This window comes from Rhincodon typus, chromosome 18 (assembly GCF_021869965.1).
Source record: "Rhincodon typus isolate 14 chromosome 18, sRhiTyp1.1, whole genome shotgun sequence".
In the NCBI taxonomy this organism is placed as follows: Eukaryota; Metazoa; Chordata; class Chondrichthyes; order Orectolobiformes; family Rhincodontidae; genus Rhincodon; species Rhincodon typus.
Window position 1 is genome coordinate 3,010,825 of NC_063349.1, and position 23,052 is coordinate 3,033,876.

General features: G+C 42.5%; 1 protein-coding gene across 1 annotated transcript in view; it reads right to left on the reverse strand.

The window, feature by feature from the left end:
* Positions 1-895: 895 nt before the first annotated feature.
* The window catches only part of dgki (diacylglycerol kinase, iota), a 176,640-nt gene continuing 154,483 nt past the window's right edge, over positions 896-23,052 (reverse strand). The window contains exons 28-34 of the mRNA XM_048608001.1: positions 21,088-21,213; positions 19,925-19,950; positions 17,141-17,178; positions 10,157-10,277; positions 8,421-8,457; positions 2,247-2,346; positions 896-1,012 (exon numbers count right to left, since the gene is read on the reverse strand). Of these exons, the coding sequence (XP_048463958.1) occupies positions 896-1,012; positions 2,247-2,346; positions 8,421-8,457; positions 10,157-10,277; positions 17,141-17,178; positions 19,925-19,950; positions 21,088-21,213 (565 nt within the window). The remainder of the gene's footprint in view (positions 1,013-2,246; positions 2,347-8,420; positions 8,458-10,156; positions 10,278-17,140; positions 17,179-19,924; positions 19,951-21,087; positions 21,214-23,052) is intronic.

A 23,052-nucleotide genomic window follows, 5' to 3' on the forward strand; every position in this document is an offset into this window, starting at 1 on the left:
TTAGTACCCCAAATATAAGTTCTTCAAGTTCTTTTTTTGTTAATTTTTATTCATTCCTGGGATGTAGATTTTGCTAGCTGGGCCAGCATGTATTGCCCATCCCTAATTGCTCTTAAGAAGGTGGTGGGGAGCTGCTTTCTTGAACTACTGCATCCATTTGGTTGAGGGACATCCATAATGCTGTTAGGGAGGGAATTCCAAGATTTTGATCCAATGACACTGAAGGAACAGTGATATATTTCCAAATCAGGATGGTGAGTGGCTTGGAGGGGAACATGCAACTGATGGTGCTCCCACATATCTGATGCTCTTGTTCTTCGAGATGGTAGAGGTCGTGGGTTTGGAAGGTGCTATTGAAGGAGCCTTGGTGAGATAGTCCAATGTTGACTACATGTTCCTCTTGAACACCCAGTGCAGTTGTTACATTCTGAAGGTGAGTGAACACAGTATCATCAGGCATTGCCATACAGACCTCTTCTGATTGAATTGGAGATCGAGATGAATCCAGGGGAAAACCCAGATTGTGAAAGGTGCCAGTTGTTGTATAAGAAGGAGTTTTGTGGAATGATTGCTCTCCTTGTTCCGAAGTGGAGAACACTGTAGTCTGCAGTTTGGACAGGGTTCCAAGGGGCCATTGATGCAGCGCCCCTTCTCCTCCTCCTCCTCTGTGTGCAGCTGCCTCAGCTCCTAATGTGGACTGTACGATGAGTAATATGCTCTTTTACTGCCGTCTCAGTAACTAGCATCTCTTGCCACCATCTTTCCCTAATATTACGTCACTTTCTTTTTCATCCATCAAGCAGTAGGGTACAAAGGGAAGCAGTGACTGAATTCAATGGGAGAAGGCGAACAGCTAATACCTCCCCACCATCCAGTTTCGCCAACATCCTTGTTTTCAGACTGCTGTCTCCAGGTCCTCGCGTGCCATCATCTGGTAGTGCTGCCGGTTCTCCAGGTAGGCGGCTAGCTCCAGATCACCAGCCTCCTGTGCTTTGTGTCTCGGAGTGTTGCCCTGGTGAGGAACCATAGTTAGGAGTAGAGTGACCACAGACAAAACACATTCAGAAGTAAACCAAATCCTGGGGAGGAGAGGCAGCATTTATGTATTTGAGTATACTGATGGATGTATGAGCGTGTATTTTAATACTTTACAGTGTTACAGTGGGAGAGGTGTGGCATTACTTATTGCTCATTTCTGTGGAAGTGTGGGACTTCAGAAGAAACTAACAGTCAATGATATTGGGGTAGTACCAGAGTCACAAGTAGGGTTACAACAATCAGACAGCTTTGTGATCACTTCTGATGCCAGTTTTTTTATTTCAAAATACTTTCACTGAAATTCTCTTGCCATGCTGAGATCTAAACTCTCATTATTAAATCCAGGCCTGCTAATTTATTAATTCATTCATGTACCTACCACACTACCATACCAATTGATTAACGTGAATACATGTGTGTGTGTATCTGTGTACATGTGCGAGGTGTTAGTACAAACATGCATCAATCTGTACACTGCCATATGCTGTACATACAGATGTTGTCAATGTCAGATGTGTGGGTCTCTGTTGGTAGTGAGCACTGGGTGTAGATGTGAACCAAATGGCTGCACAGAATATTTCAGAAATAGAAAAATTGAATAGCCCAACAAAACTTAAGATCTATGAGTGTACTGATGAAGATTAAAAGCAACGGCGTGCAACCTGTGAAAACTCTCCACATAGACAACAGCAAAAAGAAGTAACTGGCTCAATGAAAGCTAAACAGAGCAAAATGGGAGTATTATTACTTCAGGGATTATTTACAGCCTGTCTTCACAATTGTATTGGGCTGGATTGTAGAGTGCAGAGGGTATACCTAAGTGATGAGGAGATAGTAAGGGAATTGGGTGGCTTTTGAGGAGATAACATAGAAAATTTTACAGTTCAGGTGAGAGTGGACAAAATTGATTGCAAAGCTGCTCTTCGCCAGGCTGAGGTGAGTCAGGGAAGCATATACCAAGGGATATGAGTTAAAGATTAAGAGGAAAGAAAAAGGAGTCAAAAGGACTCCTTTGCACCTAAAAGAGAAATGCGGCACTTTATTAAGAGGGACTGGTGATGTAAACAGTATCATAATTGGGCAGAGTTTCTGGCAGGAGAATGGGTTGAGGAGTGGGGCTTATAGCTTATGAAAAAGGACATGGCTTGTTGGTCGAATAAAGTGTTGTTGTTCCCAATAATTCACCCACCTATAGGGCAAGTCCTTACCTTGAAATCAGTCTGCATCAATGAGGCCCCGGCATCAATTAAAAAACGACAGATTGTGTGATACCGATGGAATGCTGCTTTGTGTAGTGCTGTCTCGCCCCTATTAAGGAAATAAGATTACAATCCATTAATTAAAGTCTGAACACAGACTCCCTTTCACATAGTGTCTATCAATCTGAGGCTAAGGTGTGGGAGAATAATGACCACTTCAAACAGAGGGAGGCTTGTATTCGGGAATGCAACAGTTTTCATTTAAAAACCTCGTCCTGTGTATGGGAACACATTGTAAATCTGACATATTCCCTGGGAACCACTGCAAATCTGACACACTCTGGGAATCACTGTAAGTTATGACACACACCCTGCAGAAAAACTGTAAATCTGACACACTCCCCACGAACCACTATAAATCTTACATATTTCCTGGGAACCACTGCAAATCTGACTCAGTCCCTGGGAAACACTGTAAATACTAAGTCACGCCCCAGGACACTTTTAAAATTGACATATTCCCCAGGAACCACTGGAAATGTGACACACTCCCCTGAAACCACTGTAAATCTGACATTCTTCCCAGAAACCACCTGTATATATTGACACACTCTGTGGGAATCCACTGTAAATACTGACACATTCCCTAAGAACCATTGTAAATCTTATATACTTCCTGCAAACCACTGTAAATAACAACATAATCCCCAGGAGTCATTGTAAATCATACAATCATAGAATTTTACAGTTCAAAAGGCCATTAGGCCCATCATGTCTGTACCTGTCCCGAAGGACATACCCAGCTAATCCCACTTCCCAGCCCTATGTCTGTAGCCCTCTAAATACATCCCTTTCAAACATATATCCATCTCTCTTCTGAAACATCCCATGAAATCCTCTTCCACCACTCTCCCAGGCAGCGTATTCCAAATCCAAACAATTCTCTGAGTAAAGAAGTTTCTCCTAATCTCACTCCTAGCTCTTTTGCTAACAATTTTGAAATTGTGTCCCCTAGTTACTGACATACCAACCAGTGGAAACAAAATATCCTTCTTTACCCTGTCAAAATTGTTCATCATTTTGAACATCTCAACATGGCCACCTCTTAATCTTCTCTGCTCCAAGGACAGTCAGCCCAATTTCTCTAATCTTTCCTTATATACAAAATTCCCCCATTCCTGGTATCATTCTGGTAAATCTCCTCTGAACTTTCTTTGGGGATTCCTTAAATAAGGTGCCCAGAACTGAACACAATACTCCAAATGTTATCTGACTAATGATTTGTAGAGGTGTAGCATCACTTCCTTGATTTTATACTATCTCTCTCTATTTATATACCTAAGGATCCCATAGCCTTCTTAACAATTGTTTCAACTTGCCTGACCACCTTCAGAGAATCATGCACATGAATCCCATGGTCCCTCTGCTCCTGTACTCCCTTCAAAGTTCTACTATTGATCTTGTAAAACCGAAATGTGCAAGCTAGAAGAACAGCACCTCATCTTAGATTTGGGAACTCTGCAGCCTTCTGAACTCAATATCGAGTTCAACAATTTTCAGGCTTGAACACCTTCCCCTATGTCCATACCCCAACCCCTGACAAATCAGACCTTGTCATCACATGCACAAAAACAAAGTTGCTGCAAAAGCTCAGCAGGCCTGGCAGCATCTGTGAAGGAGAAAACAGAGTTAACGTTTCAGGTCCGGTGACCCTTCCTCAGAACATCACATGAGCTGCTATCATACACAGCCCATTGTCAGTTACTAATGGTCCCCATTAGCAGTTATTCATTCTCCCAGACTGACTTTTACTTACTCCTTTGTCTGTCCAACTGTTTTTCTCAATCTTTGGGCTCCACTTGTACAAATCGTTTACTCTTCCTCCCACTCCATCTTCTGCATAAATACCAACCTTTTCCTAACTACCATCAGTTCTGAAGAAGTGTCACTGGACCCGAAACGTTAATTCTGTTTTCTCTCCACAGATGCTGCCAGATCTGCTAAGTTTTCCAGCAATTTCTGTTTTTGTTTCTGATTTCCAACATACACAGTTCTTCCTGGTCTTAATCTGCCAGGCGTCTGCCCATTTGGCCAAGCTGTCAATGTCCCTCTGAAGTCACTCAGCACCATGCCCATAAGTCACTATTCTGCCCAGCTCAGTATCATCTGCAAACTTAGAGATTTTGCCCTCAACACTTATCTCCAAATTGTTTATATAAATCAGAAAAGGTAACATTCCCAACACCGATCCCTGGGGAACACCACTTTCAACTTGTCTCCAGTCTGAGAAATGGCCATCTATACTTACTCTCTGTTTCCTATCTCTTAGCCAACTTCTAATCCATGCAGCCACAGACCCATCAATTGCAAACATTCTTAATTTGCTAACCAATCTGCTATTTGGCACTGTATCAAATGCTTTCTGGAAGTCCAAATATACAACATCCACAGCACTACCCTCAACTAGTGTTTGTGCCGCCTCATCAAAGAACTCCATTAAATTTGTCATACCTGGCCTGCTCTTGACAAAACCATGTTGACTGTCTAGACTTACTTAACTGACTTTTCCCTCGTTGTATATTTACCTTATCCTGTACTATGGCCTCTATCAGTTTTCCCATTATTGATGTCAAGCTAAAAGGTTTATAGTTTCTGAGGTTATCTTTTATCCCTTTCTTAAACAGCGGTGTCACATTTACAATCCTCCAGTCCCCTGGGACTAATCCTGTGTTGAGAGAGGCCTGTAAAATTTCTGGCAACGGTTCCACAATTTGCTCTCTTACCTCTCTCAGCATGCCATTCGGGCCTGGTGACTTCTCTACCTGGAGTGCTGCCAGCCTTTTTAGCACCCCTTCTTTACCTATCACTAAACGGCTTAGTTGCTCAACACCCACATTTTCAACTAGGCCATTGTCACCACCGGGTTATAATCTCTTCCAGCCTCTTTCATCAGGTAAAAAATACAAAATCTTTAAAACACAAGAACAAAGAACAATACAGCACAGGAACAGGCCCTTCAGCCCTCCAAGCCTACACCAACACATTTTGCCCTTCAATACAGACTTCTGAATGGACCTCTCAAATCTCAAATCTAATGCTGATCTTGCTTTTTGTGCACCTTCTCTGTAGCGGTAACACTGTATTCTTTGCTCTGTTCTATCACGCTCTGAACTTCATATGGTATGATCTGTACAACATGAAAAACAAAGCTTTTCATTGTACCTAGGCACATGTGACAATAATAAATCAAATTAAGAAAATCATCTAATTTGGTAATGGGAGAAGCAAAATATTCATTCAGTACATCTGCCATATCCTTTGCTTCAGTGAGCAGCTTACCCTGCTTGTTCCTTAATGGACCCACTCTATCCTTCACTGATCTTTTACTATTAATATATTTGAAGAACTTTTTTTTTTGCTTTTGTGTAGCCTGCCATCCTTTCCTCATACTTCCTCTTAGCCTTCCTTATTCAAGCCTTAACCTCTCTCCTGCATTTGAGATAATCTTTTCTATTGCTATTATTATTATATGATGCATTATATGCCTCCTTTTGTATACCCTGTGTTTATTTCTCATGGCTATGTACCTAGCTTGTACCCTAATAATCTTTCTTTTGAAATTCTCCCATTTTCATCCACTGTTTTATCACCAAAATGCGTTTCCAATCAACCTGCTCCAGTTCAACTTTTAGAACCCTAAAATCTGCCCTTTTCCAGTCTGGGATCTTATTGCTAACTGACTTTTTAAAATTTCTTTTTCTAACTTAACATTGAACCTTATTGCATTATGATCACTATTTCCCAAATGCTCCCCCGACTCTGATGTTCTCCATTTGGCCTGCCTCACTTCCTAGGACCAGTTCCAGCACAGCTCCCTCTTTAGTAGGACCAGAAATGTACTGTTTCAGAAAGTCCTTCTGCACACATTGCAGGAATTTCTCTCTGTCCGTGCCCTATAATCTAACTCTTTTCCCAGTCTACCCTAGGGTAACTGAAATCATCAACTTTCACAGCCCTACTTGTCTTGCAGATTTCCATAATCTGCCTACAAATGCTCTGTACTACTTCTAAATCTGGTTACTACCCCAGGAACCACTGGAAACCTGAAACACTCCCCAGGAACCACTGTAAAACTGACTCCCTAGGAATCCATTATAATCACTAACAGATTCCCTCTGTCATGGCCCACATCAACTGCAGTCTCCCGGCCCGTCACGATCCCCTACAATTTGCCTACTGACGTAACAGGTCCATAGTGGATGCCATTTCCCCAGCCCTGTACTCACCCCTGGAACATTTGGACAACAAGGACACCTATGTCAGACTCCTGCTCATTGACTACAGGTCTGCCTTCAACACCATTATCCCTTCCAAACTGATCTCAAAACTACGTGACTTTTGTTTTGGCTCTGCCCTCTGCAACTGGATCCTCAGCTTTCTGACCCACAGACCTCAATTATTTAAGATAGGTAACTGCACCTCCTCCACAATAACACCCAACACTGGAGTCCCCCAGGGATGTGTCCTCAGCTCCCTACTGTACTCCCTGTACACCCAACTGTGTTGCCAAATTCCAAATGAATGTCATCTACAAGTTCACTGATCCCACCATTATAGTAGGACAGATAACTAACAATGATGAGTCAAAATACAGAAGGGAGATAGAAGGCATGGTGACTTGGTACACTGTGAACAACCTCTCTCTCAATGTCGGCAAAACTAAAGAACTGATCATTGACTTCAGAAAGGAAGGAGAACACGCCCCCATCTACATCAACGGAACTGAGGTTGAGAGAGTGGAAAACATCAAGTTCCTTGGAGTGATGATAACCAACAACCTGTCCTGGACTTCCCACGTAGATGCAATGATCAAGAAGGCACAACAATGCCTTTTCTTCCTCAGGCGGCTCAGGAAATTTGGCATGTCCTTAAGGACCCTCACCAACTTCTATAGTTGCATAATGATAAGCATACTGTCCGGGTGCATAATGGCCCTGTACAGCAACTGCTCTGCCCAGGACCATAAGAAACTACAGAAGGTGGTGTGCACAGCTCAAACCATCATGGAAGCCAACCTTCCATTCATGGACTCCATTAACATGGCTCGCTGCTGCGGAAAGGCTGCCGACATCATCAAAAACCCATCATACCCCAGTAATGATCTCCTACAACTTCTTCTGTCAGGCAGAAGATATACACGCCTGAACACATGCATAAGCAGTTTCAGGAACAGCTTCTTCCCAGACGTTATTAGACTGATGAATGGACTCTCTATCCTCAAATAATGCTGAATTTGCCTAACATTGATCTCGCCTAGAGCACGGCCTGTGCAGTGTAACCTGTATGCCTCTGTCTAAGTCTTTTTAATCTGCACGTCCTTGCTTATTATGATCTGCCTGTACTGCTCGTGACAAAGTTTTTCATTGTACTTCAGTACACATGACAATAAATTAATCAATCTGAGAAACGCTGTAAATAACACACTGCCCTGGGAACAACTGTAAATTCTGACACACTCTCCAGGAACCAGTATAAATCAGTCACACTCCCAGAAACCACTGTAAATACTGACACACTCCCTGGGAGCCACTGTAAATACTGACACAGTTCCCGAGAACCACTGTAAATACCAGTACACTTCCCGGGATTCTCCATAAATACCAATACATTCCCTGGACCCACTGTAAATACTGACACACTCCCTGGGGATCCCTTGTAAATACTGACACAGCCCTGGCGATTCCCTATAAATAAAGATTAATTCCTCGGAGATTCTTATAAATACTACACACTCCCCGTGGAGCCCCTGTAAATACTGACAAATGCCCTGTGGATTCCTTGTAAATACTGACACACGCCCTACATAATTCTCAGGAGAGATGGATAACAGCCTACTACCTGACACCATCAAAGAAATTCAGTGCCTCCTATAGTATGCACAGTGCACCCTGGGAAACAGAAGCCAAACTGAGACCTGCTGAAACCATCTCAGACAAGACCAGGATAAAAAATCAGAGACTTACATTCCTTAACTGGAGCCAGCTTCCAGAAGAGACAGCATCAAACTGCTGGTATCATCTAACCCAATTCATTGGCGCTACCAGGCCATTTCTCCAGTGGAATGATAGAAATCCAATATGCAAATATATATGTAAGGCACAGAACAATTATGCCCATACTCACGTTTTGATTTCTGCTGCATCTAATAAATCAGGAGGCCCTGAAACAAATAATGAAAAAAATCTAAACCACAAAATTGATACATACATAAAGTCTTGGTAGAACACAAGATAGTCTGGAACAAAAACAAAGTTGCTAGAAAAGCTCAGCAGGTCTGGCAGCATCCGTGAAGGAAGACCTGCTGAGCTTTTCCAGCAACTTTGTTTTTGTTCCTGATTTACTTCATCTGCAGTTCTTTCGGTTTTTACAAGATATTCTGGAATAGTGAATGAAAACACAGATTGCCCTATTCACAGTTTCACTCCAGTATAGACTAACAATGAAAACAGAGACTAACAGTGGAACCAGTGACTGAAGAGTGGACAGGGAGTGGCAGAGAAGACAGGGAGTGACAAAGTGGGCAGAGACTAAAAGTATGGATAGGGGCTGACAGTATGGAGCGTGGAATGGCAGTGAGCGTGGACAGGGAGTGACAGTGTATATAGAGAATGGCTGGGGGCTGTTATAAAGATTACTGGGGGACTGACAGACAGTATGGACAGGGAATGACAAAATGGTCAGAGACTGGCAGTGGGGTTAGGGCCTGACAGATTGGACAAGGAGTGAGTGTGGACAGGGACTGACAATGACAGTCGGGACTGACAGCGAGTGCCAGGACTGACAGTGAGATCAGGGACTGACAGGGTGGAGACAGACTGACAGAGGGATCAGAGAGTGACAGTGAGATCAGATACAGTATGGCAAGTGACTGACAATGGGATCAGGGAATGAATGTGGGCAGAGACTTAAAGTACAGACAAGGAGTGCCACTGACATCAGTCAGGTCACAGACTGACAGTGTGGACAGGGATTGACAGAGAGAACTGGGATTCACAGTGTAGACAGGGACTGACAGAGTGCACAGGGATTGGCAGTGTGGATAGGACTGGTAGCACAGTGCTTAGCTCTGCTGCCTTACAGCACCAGGGGCCTGGGTTCGATTCCAGCCTTGGGTGACTGTCTGTGTGGAGTTTGTGCATTCTCCCCATGACTGTGTGAGTTTGCTCTGGTTTCCTCCCACAGTCCAAAGATGTGCAGGTTAGGTGGATTGGCCATGCTAAATTGCCCAAAGTGTCTAGGGTGACGAAATGCAGGGTTAGGGTGAGGGGTGGGTCTGGGTGGGATGCTCATCAGAGTGGACTTGAAGGGCTGAATCACCTGGTTCCACACTGTAGGGATTCTATGACAGAGTGAACAGGATTGACAGTGGGATGAGGGAGTGAGTGTGGACAGAGTCGACAGGGATTGACAGTGCAGACAGAGTGAAGAGGATGGACTGCCAAAGTGGGGATGGGGAATTGCACCATCTTGGCTCATATCTGATCCCAATGTGTCAAAGAACCACCAATTAACCTACTGGATTACTGTAAACAAAAACCTAACAGATTAAACATACAAGCCCATTCAATTAGGCTGACTATTTTTAGCCTCCTCCCATCCTTCTGTTCCAAAAGTCTGGTTGCTTGATTGAGGTGAGAAGGATTGGCTAAGTTAAGGCTGTCACTTAACAAGACATACAATTCAGGTTGAAAATATCAAATGAATCTTTTATAATTTACTTCCTACAGGACAAATAAATGATGAACAGTATGTAGCAGTGAAATGGCACCTGAAGTAATTGACAGCTCTTGTCATACCCAGTGCTAACTTAAACATTGTATACAGTTGATGCAACATATGAAGCTGGTTCAACAGCTCACCATGTTCAATGATGTACTTTACAAGTTCCTTATGGCCATTCTTTGCAGCGCAGTGTAACACCGAGTATCCTTCAGTGCTGCTCACCATCAGACTCACTCCCTTACTGCAGGACTCTATGAACTAGGATACACATGAAAACATCCATGAAGTTAGATGTCCCTGTATTTTACATCTTCAGCAGTTCACAGTGAACAATGCAGGACAATACACATCTCCCACAATATTCATCAATCACAAACACAGGACATCACTTCTTCTGCTGCCCATCTCAAATCCCATTAGAAACTAAAGAACATCAGGGACAAAGTTCACACTTCCAGTAAAATAACATGCTGGAATCCAACTGTATCTTGAAACAAATCATCTGGCAATACCATACAGGTGGAGAGGAGAATAGCCACTGGAGCCATAAGTAGATTTCTGGGGGATTCTGCTTTTCACAGACGCTGCTCAGGGACACTCTGCTCCTGGGAGACACTGCTATCAGGGAGACCCTGATCCTGGGAGAGATTGCTCTGGAGAGACTCTGCTCCAGGGAGATCTGGGCCCGGGTGGGGACATTACTCCCGGGGTGATCCTGCTCCTAGGGAGACCCTGTCCTTGGGGAGGACCTTGCTCCTGGGGAGAACCTCTCCAGCGAGACCCTGCTCAAGGAGATGCTGCTCCTGGGGGTCCCTGCTACTGGGGAGACCCTGCCACTGGGGTTACATCCCTCCGGGGAGACATTGCTCCTAGGGAGACTCTGCCTATGGGGACATTTCTCCCAGGGAGACACTGCTCCTAGGAAACCCTGCCCTGGGGGGACATTGTTCCCAGGGAGACACTGCCCTAAAGGGACATTGCTCCCAGGGAGAACCTGCTCTTGGGGAGACCCTTGCTCTGGGGAGACCCTGCCCTGAGAGGATATTGCTCCTGGGGAGACACCGCTTCTAGGGAGATCCTGTCTTAGGGGCCTTTGCTCCTGGGGAGAACCTGCTCTTGGGGAGATCTTGCTCTGGGGAGACCCTGCCTCTGGAGGACATTGCTCTTGGGGGACCCTGCTCTCGGGGAGACCCTGCTCTGGGGAGAACGTGTTCTGGGGAGAACCTGCTTTTGGAGGGCTGTTTTTCTCGGGGACCCTCTTCTTAGGGACCTTCATTGCAGAAAGACATGCATTATCAATGTTTTCAGAAAGAAATATTTCAGCTGCACAGCTCTTTGCTGGCTGTCAGCACCCACCTATACTCTAAACCAGAAGTAAACCATCCTGTTGATGAAAGGAAGGGCACTGTCCAATGATATTGTTAGTGCGATCAATGGCAACTTATAGTCAAGGAATACTACATGACTGAACTAATAATGGTTTTTTCAGCTCTCCCGGTGCTTTATTCACACTTAATGCACGTACATAATCAGTCAGTTATCTTCATGACCCTGCTCTTCACTACATTCAGCTGATGTCCCTGCTATCGACTGATAGCCACAAAGGGCATAAAGGTTTAGCGCAAAACCTAAAGGTTTAGCGCAAAACCTAAAGGTCACGAACTAGGGATTCTTTATACCACTGGCCTCAGGTCATTACAAACAGGAAGAAAAATTAAAGTTAAACAAGGAAGTATTTACAATACTGTGTGAGAAATTAAGGCTATTAAATGAAACCCATAAACAGATGTGCCCAAGGTTTTGTCAATATCACTCTTAAACATCCATTCTTGCTTCCTTCAGCTTTCTCTGATTTCTTCAGAAAATAATGGAAAGGAGGAGCCAATTTGGTATAGTTTTGCACGTTTCCAATAGCAACCAGGTACTCAAGGAGCGGAAAATAAAGTCGCCAAAAGCTTTATCCAATCCACGGATGAAGGTGGTGGGGGCATTACAGAGCTCAAATGGCATTCTTATGTATGGTAAAGTCCCCGATGCCTGTTGGAAATGGCCATCTTTTCAAAATTGTGTTTAGCGAGAAGCTGCTTATAACTGTGAGCCAAATTAAGACTGTAGAAATACTTTGCACCTTTGAGAATGTGTAATGCTTTCTCATCCGAGGTACAGGGTAAGTTATGAGTTTTTGTGTTGAACGTCTGGTAATTGACATAGATCTTCAGTTTTCCATCTTTCTTCCTCATGGTGACTGTGGGGGAGGTGGACTGACTTGTTGAGTTTTGAATGACATCTCACTCCAAAGGCAGTCCTGGACTTCTTCCCAGTGATGGGTTGGGATCCTGCGATAAGGAATCATTACTGGACAGTCATCTTCACTCACAATCCTCTAGCTCGCTAGAAATACCCAACGTCATCATCATCTTTACTCAAAGTTACCCCCTACTTGTTTAGAATAGAATCAAGCTGTCTCATCTGGGGCTCCTCCAACTCACTAATGTCCATCTGTGAAATGAAGTCAGAAATGTCTCCTTCATTCAGTCCACTGTCACACATCATGGAAACAGACCCTTCGGTCCAACTAGTCCGCACATGACAGCAGCAAGTTTAAGGACACCTCTGGGTTTTCTTGGTTGGAGATAAACTATTATCTCCAGTTACTGAAATTGGTGAAGTTCCAGGGTACCTTCCCCTTTATCCCTCAGCAATGAGGTCAACTCCCACAGTTACATTAAGTGGGAGCTCTGCTACATGTGACACATGGCATTTCTAGCAAGGCTTGATGTTGATCAGCTGAAGATGGCTGACATAAGCCTTCAAGACCAGTGATGATTGGGGGGTGGGGGTTAAAAAAAGCCCAATTCCCTGCTACTTGAACAGTTATAAAGTCCTGTACAGGTTTATACACATTGACAACACAGAGAAAGGTCAATGATGACCATGCCCTGTATGCCAACCTCGCAATGTGCAGTCATCATAGACATTTTCTAAGGATGCCTGAATATCTCTTAATACATTGAACCAATACCACAGGTATTTTCAAAACATCCGCACTTCCAGTGGAGTATCAATTGCTCTCAAACTACAAGAAATCCTAGGCGATGCACAGTGACTGATGACAGATAGAGAGAGCTCAATGTAGCCATGATAGGGGATGACTGACCCCTATGAAACAAGGACAGGGTCGGGTGCAAAGGGACGAGAATCAGCTCAGACTCCTCAGCTTGATACTCCTTGTAAAACCAATGAGTAATGGCTGACCACTCTGCTCCTATTACAATTCTGCAAAGTGCTCCTACCTTGCCAGATTTCAAACACTTTGTAAGGCCATGCACATAGGTCTCAACATCTTCCTGAAGGACCCATGCCACCATCTGGCCGCCAGTGAGAGGTCCAACTAATTTAGCTCCTGGCGAGAAGGTATTGCACTGGATAGGATCTGTGCCCATCAGTAATAGTGGCCATGGTTGTTGAAGACTGTGCATTTCAAATGAGACTGTCTTGTCACAACTCCAACACGTCTTTACAGCACCTCTTGGGTGAGATTGGCAAAGAGGCTTACAACAGAGATAGGGCACAAGGGCTGGATCTGTGCATGCTGTATTGTAATATGGTCCACCTACTTCTTTAGCTGGAGGTCTACACCCCTGTATATACAGACAGTCACTTCTCTGATGGCAATCTCTTTCCTGATCTGAAAAGTCCAATCTATCACCATAGTGTGGGTGATATAATCTCGCACTTCAGAGAAAGGTAATTGAGCTTGGGCGTTATCAAGCCTCAATTCTATCTGTACATTCCTACCCCTTACTGCTTCTGTCGGTGGTCCTTCAGTATCCTGGCCTCGGTCAATTAGAAGGAATCCAGGAAGATTATGCAGTTGAACAAGTTCACCAGCTTCACAGATACAAAGACCAACTCCTCCACATCATCCCATTCCCCACCCCAACTTCTTTGTGGTCATAAAACCTCTAATGTAGTTGTGTCAGGCTACTGCTGTCCCTAGTGACCATTATCAGTTCCTTAAAGATCTGCTGCAGACTTCTTTGAACATCTGTACTTCTTCCCAGTATTTCCCAGTGGGATTTCCCACCTGCTCACTTGCATTGAAGCCCCAGGATGCAATAACCAGCCATGTGTCCTCATTCCAGTCATCAATTGTCAGATAATCAAGTGTTCTGGACTTCTCATCAGTCGTCCTGCCCCCACAGACACCCAAATTTCCAGACAGAGTCTGTTCCACTACTCAGCTACCCTCCCTTGTTGCCACCTGCTGGCGGAGGTTCTCACACAATTGCTCGAGCTCCCCTGTCAGCACTCTTCCTTACCATTGGCACCTGTTGCTGGTTCTGTCATACAAGGTTACTCCTTCTCGCCCTTCTTAATCTAACCAGTCAGCATTCTCTGCAAAGCCTAGCAACAAGAAACCTGATGCTGAACCTATGCTGCTGTGTTTGCTAAAATACTCCCATTTGGTTCATGAAGGAGCAATTTAGTATAGGTGCTGAATTCACATTTCTGTAGGACAAGTTGGATTGCATAAATGTCTTAATTTGTGGTGAAGCTCCAGAAAAGTAACAGATGGATTGCTGTAAACGATCAAGTGGTTCACTAAAGTCCTTTAGGACCAGCAACCTGCCATCTGGATCTGTTGAAATAGGGTGATTTTACCTTAAGAAATGCACTGAATATTCTGCAAAGAATCCACCCTCACTCCTTCTCCTTTATTAAGAAGTATTCCACAGCAGTCTTCTGGGTTGACAGACACAAAACAGAGAAAGCCTATTATTTCTGCTAAGAGAACTAGTGCCTAGCACAGGCTCTAACGTAAGACATTTCTGAAGCCTGATAAAATGAAAGTTCATGGTGCGCACATAAATCAATTGTCTGCATGAAAGATGGTCTAGCATGCATAAAACCACAAGATGACTTATCAGGCAATGGAAATAGGAGGAATCACCTGGAATATCTGTCCTTATTAAAAGATAATAGAACATAAGACCCTCAGAAACAAAGTACATAAACAGGCTCCTGAAGGAGAAAAATCGCTTCAAACAAGAAAGAGCTTCTTGAAGTGGACTGACGCTGGCTCCAGCTTAACACAACTCTTTGGATAGAGGATAGTTTTTTTAAAAGTGATTACTGCTGGCTTTGGCCAAACATTTTGTCTAGCATAAGAAACTGCAGCTACATAGATCAGCATCATTCATTTATTTGTCCAACTTAGGACCAGTGAACCATTCCCACCTGTTGTGGGTTCTGGGAATACATTTTATATTTACGAACTATGTGAAAAACTGGAAGATATTGGGCCTTTTCTGGTTCACTAAGGGTTTTTACCATGTGGTTTATACAAAATGAAGCCAACAGTTTAATGGGTACTGTGATTTGCTCGCTGTTTACACAAAGTGAAGTGACTTGGAGAAAAGCCAAGCAAAGCTTTTTGGGAGGTAAGAGATGGGGTTAATGGCCCTTAATTGCTGAAAGACCTGGCTTTGAAAAAGACTGTGGAAGCTCTGTGCTACTGGTTGCCTAGCTGTAGTTTCCAAACTCTTAAATGGTCACGAGGAAGAAATCTTGGAAGGTGCCAGTCTTACTCATCTTATCTCTGTAGGAATTCTGGGAAACTGATAAAGTTTCCAAGTAAACCTTGAAAAGCTGAACTGAAGCCACATTACAGAGACTACGATCCAGCTTGACCTCAATCTGAATTGAAGATCCTTCTTCAATTACAGCTACAGCAATTCGATTTCATTGACAAGAAATCTGGTGAACAGTGAGAAGTCATCAAATTCTATCCTTTTTTCAGACTCCAGGCTGATAGGCATGTTTTCCTTTTCTTAAAAAAAAAATCATCTCTGTAAAGAATTTATCATGAGAGTTTGTCTGTGTTTGGAATTGAGACAATATAGTTCTAATTCTGGATTATAGGTTTGATGTTAACTCATGTTTTCCATTTGTTTCAAGAATAAAATTTGTATTACAATAAATGGATTATTTGGAGTTCATTAAAAGAAGCCTGGCAGAAGTCTCTTGTATTCTGGATGGTAGTACAATAAAGGAAGTACAGTAAGTACAATAAGGAAAATGATTGGCCATTTTGGTGACTAAATCAATACATTTATACTCATGGTGGAAAAATAAGGTTTAACTACCAGAGCATTCCTTCTGTCACATTCATATGGAAGGTCATGTGTCTTTTCTGCTTATTTAGATTGTGGGTCAGATTTAAAGTGTTGCTTCTCAATAAACTGGTCTAAGGTCACTTAGGACACTTTAACATTCTTTTTGGGTTAGTCTGTGACTTCTGGACCAGATCTTACAGGCCTGATCAGTTATATGTGACTAGTCCCACACTATATGGTGGACTAATACTGTCCTTGAGCAACTAGGATTTAAAATGCTTTGCAGCCTTCCCAGTGTGTTCAAAATCAAATTAAAAAAATGTTCCAACAGCCATCTTCTGCTCCATTCATCATTCCGTTACTGCTGACTGCTTTAGGCAGGTTCAATAGGGCCACATAGAGATCAGAGAAAACCTTAAACAGTTTGTACATTCTCTCATGATTGTGGTGAACAAACACAACTATGACCACTGCATTTGCTGGATAAAAGTTGGCAATCCCAGCCATTAATGGTGAATGTCAAGCCGAAGTGCATGTCCATTAGGCTATTGTGCCCAGTTATGCTTCCGTCACAAGGGAGGCTAAGGTGTAGTAGTCATGTCACTTGATTAGTAATCTAGTGATGTTCTGGGTCATGGGCTCAAATCTCACCATGGCAGATGGAGAAATCTGAATTCAATAAAAAAAAATCTGGAAGCAAAAAATGTTGTTTAACAGCAACCATGTAAACTCTGCCAATATCATAAATATCAATCTAGTTCACTAATGTCCTATTGGGATGGAAATCTGCTGTTCTTACCTGGTCTGGCCTAAACATGTCTCCACACCTACAACAAAGTAGTTGACTTTTAATGCCTTCTGAAATGGCCTTGTAAGCCACTATGTTCAAGGGCAATAAGGGATGGGCAATAAATGCTGGCAGAGCTGTTGATGCCCACATCTTATGAATGAACAATTAAAAAATATATAAAATTTGCCCAAAATCCCTATCTGTTTCATTACCTTTTGCAGATCACCCTCTAAGACTGAATGAAGAAGTTCTGAAAGAAAAACGAGGAATAACACATTCATCATAATGCAGTGTCTGACAGCTGCTTAAAATACCTGCCTATCCAATGAAGGTTCATAATATCCATTAAACTGCTGGTTACAAACAAAGATAGTGAATTAAAAATGATGCTGTATGAAATTCTTCAATGTTAGAACTCTGTTGTCTCTGTATTTTCCTCCACATAGATGATGGTAAATATTTGGGAAAGGAACTTGGTGCATTAGGGAGAGATAGAGAACAGTATAAATAGGAAGATTGTTCATTTATAGAAGAAGGCCAGTAGGCAGTAAACTTGGGTGAATTAGAAAGAGAAGCAGAACTAGGCTTCAGGACAGTAAATGGAAGTTGAGAGAGAGAGATAGCTACAACTGTTTAACAATAATATACAGAAAACAGAAATGTAATTCTAAATGTGCTTAAACTGCTAATACATTGCAAAATGCTTTTTAGTGACAGGAAACTGCAATATGTAAATAATACGCAATTAAACACTGACATTAAATAGAGTTTAATAATTAGCTTGCTGATTAAGGAGCCTAGCTGCTGTGACAGTGCTTTACAGGCAGTTTAAGCAACAGGAGGAATGAGCTACCCACTGTGTCAATTTTGGATTGGCAGTTGCCCTCTGGGATTGGCAGCTTCACGTTTAATAATTATTACGATAGGCTCCTGAGGGCTGTCACATCTGTCTGTGAGAGCAGTGTAAACCATCTACAAGATGTGCTGCAGCACATTGTCAGGGCTTCTTGGACGGCATGCCTCAAACCTGAAACTACTAGAAGGACAAGGGCAGCAGATGCAAGGGAACACCACCAACTGCAAGTTCTCCTCCAAACCATACACCACCCTGAATTACATCATCATTCCTTCACGGTCACTGGGTCAAAATCTTAGGACTCCCTGCCTAACAGCATTGAGGGTGTACACATACCTCAAAGGCTGTAGCAGTTCAAGAAAACAGCTCACCTACAAATTTAAGGAATATTGAAAGTCAACAAATGGTCGCCTTGCCTGAGATACTCCTGTCCCAGGAATGAATGAAAAAATGATTATTCTCCATCAAAAATCATTTGTGACCATGTCAATATTTAGGAAAAGGTCAGCATGTTGCTTAAGGCAGACATTGGATCTTAATGATGGGGAGAGGAGCTGGTCTATAAAGAAAATGAAAGGATTGGATTTTAAATTGGGCAGAAGTTTATGTTCTAGATATGCCAGGCTCATAGAACAAAAGAGGCCCTTCAACTCATTGAGTCTTTGTCAACCTATCTATAATAATCCGACTTTCAAGCACTTGGCCTAGAATGTTATGACATTTCAAGTGTTCATCCATATATTTACCAAAGGTTGTGAGTTTCTCACCACAACCACACTCTCAACCAGTGCATTCCAGATACCAATCACCCTCTGGATGAAAAACATTCTCTTCAAAACCCCTCTAAACCTCCTTCCCTTCACTTTAAAATTATACACCCTCATTATTGACCATTCAACAAAGGGGAACAGCTGCTTCCTGGCCACCTTGTCCATGCCCCTTGTAATCTTATATATCTCAGTAAGGTCCACCCTTAGGCTTCTTTGTTCTAAAGAAAACAACTCAAACCTATCCAGCCTCTCTTCATAGCTGAATCACCCCAGTCCAGTCAACATCATGGTGAACCTGTTTTGCACCTCCTCCAGGGAAATCTCTTTTGTTATGCTGCAGATAACTTGCGCTCAAGTTTCAAACGAACTGGGGACTGAAATTAATGAAGTTTTAACAGAAATGTTTGCTGCTGCTGTCTAGCCAGTTTACAATTCCCAACCCACCAAACAAAACTCATCTTCCTGTCAATTCACAACACCTCTGCGTTGGGATGTTTAAGGGAACCATGCTGCTCATGTCAAACTGAGGATTGGACCATTCTGTGACAGAACTGTTCATTTAAGAGGGATTTGTTCTGTGCTATTTCTCTTGCAGAAAGGCAGCGCCAGTGGCGCCGGAATGCCTGCTTCAAAAGCAGTGGGTAAACAGCTTTGTGCTGCCTGAGTGATTTTTTAAAAAAAATTAGATAAAAGAAGCAAGAGTTGGTGGGGTCAGGCTCATACAGACTCAGGTTTTAGTTTTGCTTTGAGTTGAAGTGAGTTTTCTGGAGTTGAAGCTGCCAGACACAGCTGTGCCTGCTGCAGCTAAAAGTTTGAGTTCTTTTCCTATTGCTAGATTGTTTCTTTCAGTGTTGTCTTCTCCTGGAATGCAGATGGCATATGAGAAAATCTGTTTTGATGAATTTGCTTTTGCCAAGGGTGTGTTTATGGATGCTGCTACATTGGAATAGCTGATGGATAGTAGTTAAATAATATATTCTTTTGTTAAGTATTTCAACAGAATTGAAGTTATGCCAACTCTTTTTATTAAATTGTATTTTAATTGTGTTGTAAGAATAAAGTGTGTTTTACTTAGAGCCTAGTAGTGGACCAATCGATCACATCTTAAACACAGTGCCTTACACTTACCTTTAAATAAGATAAAATTTAGGTTCTAGGCTATCTCCTTGATATATTTTGAGGGTTTGATCTGGTCCATAACAATTCTTAGCAAGGGTCTGATCCTGAGGAGTTCAGGGAAGACAGACACACACTCAAGTTCCAAAGGCAGTGGTCATGGAGAGCTCAGGGAAATCGTTGGGATTGCCAAGACTGCAGCCGATAATCAGGAAACTGCGGGATTATTATGAGCAGATCAACAGAAGAATTACCTTTTTCCTCGGAGGATGAGGGAGGCCTGAGGAAGGAAGAATAAAGAAAATATTTTCTGAGAGTCCGGAGTGTGCGACTGATCTTGTCACAAAGATCGTGAAAAATATTGCATGTACAGCAGGGGGCTCAAAAGGTGGTACAGCAAGAGGGCCTCACACAGAAGATAGAAAGATAGTGCCCCAGTATATTGGCAGTAATAATATCAGGGATAAAGGAATATGGTTAGGATTTGGAGTTTGGGGAATGTAGTCAGAAGTCAGTGTGGGAATACAATCAGGAGAACAGGGTGGGGAATGCAATCAGGTTAGGGAATGTGAATGTTGTTGTTCAGATTGATAATGTAGCAATCTTGTCAGGATAAAGAGTGTGGGATACTAAGTAAAAACTAAAAGAACTGCAGATGCTGTAAATCAGGAACAGAAACAGAAATTGGTGGAAAAGCTCAGCAGGTCTGGCAGCATCTGTGAAGAAAACTCAGAGTTAATGTTTTGGGTCCGGTGACCCTTCCTCAGAGCAGTTCTGAGGAAGGGTCATCGGACTCTAAACGTTAACTCTGATTTTTCTTCACAGATGCTGCCAGACCCGCTGAGCATTTCCAGCAATTTCTGTTTTTGTAAAGAGTGTGGGAGTTTTTGCCAGGATAAGGTGGATGGGATATGTTGTCAGGATCAGGAACAGGAACGTGGGATATGTTGTCAGGATCAGGAACAGGAATGTGGGAAATGTTGTTATAACCAGAAAATGTAGTGAACACAATTGGGAAGAGCAAAGTGATGAATATTGTTGTGATCAGGAATGTGGGAATTTTGTTTGGATAGGGAATGTGATGAATTTAGTTGGGAAGAAGGATTTAGGGAATGTCGTTAGGATCAGGAGTACGAAGAATGCTATTGTGGATTGTTAGTGGGGGGCATTATTGCGATTGGGAGCATGAGAATATTGTTCGGATCGGGAGTTTAGGGTATGTTGCTGTGATTAGAAGTGTGCAGGATGTTTTCAGGATCAGGATCGTAGGAAATGCAGGAATGTTGCAGAGGTGAGGAATGTGGAGAGTGTTGTCAGGATTGGGAATATGGACAATCTTGCCGGAATATGGAGAAAAGTTCAGAAAACAAGAGTGTTGAAGGGGTGCAGGGCTGTGTTCGATGTGAAGAGTTTATACCGGAGTTTCTGGTGGGTCAGCCTTTCTGTCTCTCTGGCGAGATACCGGTGTTGTATCCCAGACTCAGAATCGCAGCTGTCACTTGTGATCCACTTGCTGTTGGAGCCATTCCACAGCTCAGTATTGCTGAAAATTTGAAAAGGATTTCTTTTTAATTCAGTATAACATTTGAATCAATTTTCCTCCGCAGTTTCCCCATTTTCTCTTTGGTGATAATCATGGGATATTTTAATCTACATATTGCCAGGGAAAAACAAACGGGCAAAGGTATCCTAGAGTAAGATTTCATAGAATGTTTTCAGGATAGTTTCTTGAAACGGCATGTTACGGAGCCGACCAGAGAGCAAACTATCGCAAGGAGAATAGAATATATAAGTAGGGAGGTTATGCTTCAGTTACACAGGGCATTGGTGAGACCTCATCTAGAGTACTGAACACAGTATTGGTCTCCATATTTAAGGAAGGATATAAATGTGTTGGAAGTAGGTCGGAGCACGTTTGCTAGACTAATACCTGGAATGGGCAGGTTCTCTTATGAGGAAGGGTTGAACAAACCAGAACTGATATTGAGCAATGAGATATGATGCATTAAGATCTCACAGTGAAGGCGACCCTTGGTAGCAATGACTATCATATGGCTGAATTTTACATTCGGTTTGAGGGAGAGAGGAGTGGGTCCAAGACTATTTTTAAAAATTTAAATAAGAGTAACTATGATGAATGAAAGCAGACTGGCTAAAATGAATTAAGGACAGGCCAATAGAGATGCAGTGCAGACACTTAAAGGGTATTTCCAAATAAACAGAATAGATAGATTCCAAACAGTAAGAAAAATTCTAAGGGACAGACCTATGATCTATGGTTAACTAGAAATGTTAAAGAAATTATTAATCTTAAAGAAAAAGCATATCATTGTGCAAAGTCAGCTGGCAGGACAGAAGATAGAACAGAATATTTAAAAAAATGAAAGAATCACCAAAATAAAAATTAAAAAGGGGAAAAATTAGAGCATGAATGCAAGTTATCCAGAAATATAAAAACAGGTAAGAAGTGTTTCTATAAATATTTAAAAAGGTGAAAACAAAAACTGAGTATTCATCCTACAGAAAGCAAAACTGTAGAATTAATAATGAAAAATAAAGAAACAGATGAAACGAACAGGTATTTTGCATTTATCTTCAGTATATAGGACACAAGTAACATTTGGGGTGGCACAGTGGCACAGTGGTTAGCACTGCTGCCTCACAGTGCCAGGGACCTGGGTTTGATTCTACCCTCAGGTGACTGTCTGTGTGGAGTTTGCACATTCTCCCTGTGTCTACATGGATTTCCTCCCACAGTCCAAAGATGTGCAGGCTAAGTGGATGGGCCATGCTAAATTGCCCATAGTTTTCAGGGGTGTGTAGATTAGGTAGGTTTGTAGGGGGATGGGTCTGGGTGGGATGCTCTGAGGTTCGGTGTGGACTTGTTGGGCTGAAGGGCCAGTTTCCACACTGTAGGGATTCTATGATCCCAGAAGATGCAATAAATCAGGAAATGGAAAGGAAAGAGGAACTCAGGAAAATCACAATCACAAAGAAGTGATACTGAATAAATTGTTGGAGCTGCACTGACAAGTGTCTAGTTGCTGATGGACTCCATCTTAGAATCTTAAATAAAGTAGCTAGTGATATAGTAGATGTATTGGCATTGATTTTGCAAAACCCCTTTGATTCAGAGATGGTCTCATTAGATTGGAAGATAGTGAAACTAACTCTTTTATTCAAAAATAAAAGGAGACAAAAAGCAAGAAACTACAGGTCAGTTAGCTTAATTCCTGCCATCTTCACACATTAAAAATAACTAGTCAGATGCGGTAATAGAGAGTTGTTGGCACTCATGAAACAATACCTCAGCTTGATTCAGATTACATATGAAAATACGAATCAGAAGTAGGCCAGAGATAGTAGGAACTGCAGATGCTGG